Source organism: Limulus polyphemus, unplaced genomic scaffold (genome assembly GCF_000517525.1).
Source record: "Limulus polyphemus unplaced genomic scaffold, Limulus_polyphemus-2.1.2 Scaffold11293, whole genome shotgun sequence".
Classification (NCBI taxonomy): domain Eukaryota; kingdom Metazoa; phylum Arthropoda; class Merostomata; order Xiphosura; family Limulidae; genus Limulus; species Limulus polyphemus.
The window spans coordinates 11315-12282 of NW_013676903.1; the positions used below are offsets into that span (position 1 = coordinate 11315).

The 968-nt window shown below is 34.3% G+C and overlaps 1 protein-coding gene across 1 annotated transcript in view; it reads right to left on the minus strand.

Moving 5' to 3' along the window:
* LOC111083804 (glutamate receptor ionotropic, delta-2-like) overlaps nucleotides 1-216 on the minus strand; it is a gene marked incomplete at its 3' end in the record, with an annotated part of 11373 nt that extends 11157 nt beyond the window's left edge. The window contains exon 1 of the mRNA XM_022380498.1: nucleotides 190-216. Coding sequence (XP_022236206.1) covers nucleotides 190-216 — 27 coding nt within the window. The remainder of the gene's footprint in view (nucleotides 1-189) is intronic.
* Nucleotides 217-968: the final 752 nt, after the last annotated feature.

Sequence of the window (968 nt, forward strand, 5' to 3'; positions counted from 1 at the left end):
ACTTCTTCTACCGTGACACGAAGGTGCATGGTTCTCCACTCTACCACTGAAAATATAATCAGAAGTTGTAATGTTATAAAAATGTGTTAGTAAAATCCTCACTAGGTGCATGGTTCTACACTCTACCACTAAAAATATAATCAGAAGTTGTAATGTTATAAAATAGTGTTAGTAAAAATCCTCACTTACTTCTTCTACCGTGACACGAAGGTGCATGGTTCTCCACTCTACCACTGAAAATATAATCAGAAGTTGTAATGTTATAAAATAGTGTTAGTAAAATCCTCACTAGGTGCATGGTTCTCCACTCTACCACTGAAAACATAATCAGAAGTTGTAGTGTTATAAAATAGTGTTAGTAAAATCCTCACTAGGTGCATGGTTCTCCACTCTACCACTGAAAACATAATCAGAAGTTTTAGTGTTATAAAATAGTGTTAGTAAAATCCTCACTAGGTGCATGGTTCTCCACTCTACCACTGAAAATATAATCATAAGTTGTAATGTTATAAAATAGTGTTAGTAAAATCCTCACTATTTTCAGTGGTAGAGTGGAGAACCATGCACCTTAGTGAGGATTTTACTAACAGTATTTTATAACACTACAACTTCTGATTATGGTGCATGGTTCTCCACTCTACCACTGAAAACATAATCAGAAGTTGTAATGTTATAAAAAAGAAGCAATCCACAAAGTATCCAATTAAAATGTGATTAAATAAATAAGGCATTACTTCTTTGATTAATGTAGCATAAAAACCAAACACACAATCACCTTGCCACACTATTGCTAAGAATACATTTTCCAGGACAGAAATGCTACATTCACGTTCCTACACTATTGTAAAACCAATCACACAATCACCTTGCCACACTATTGCTAAGAATACATTTTCCAGGACAGAAATGCTACATTCACGTTCCTACACTATTGTAAAACCAAACACACAATCACCTTGCCACACTAT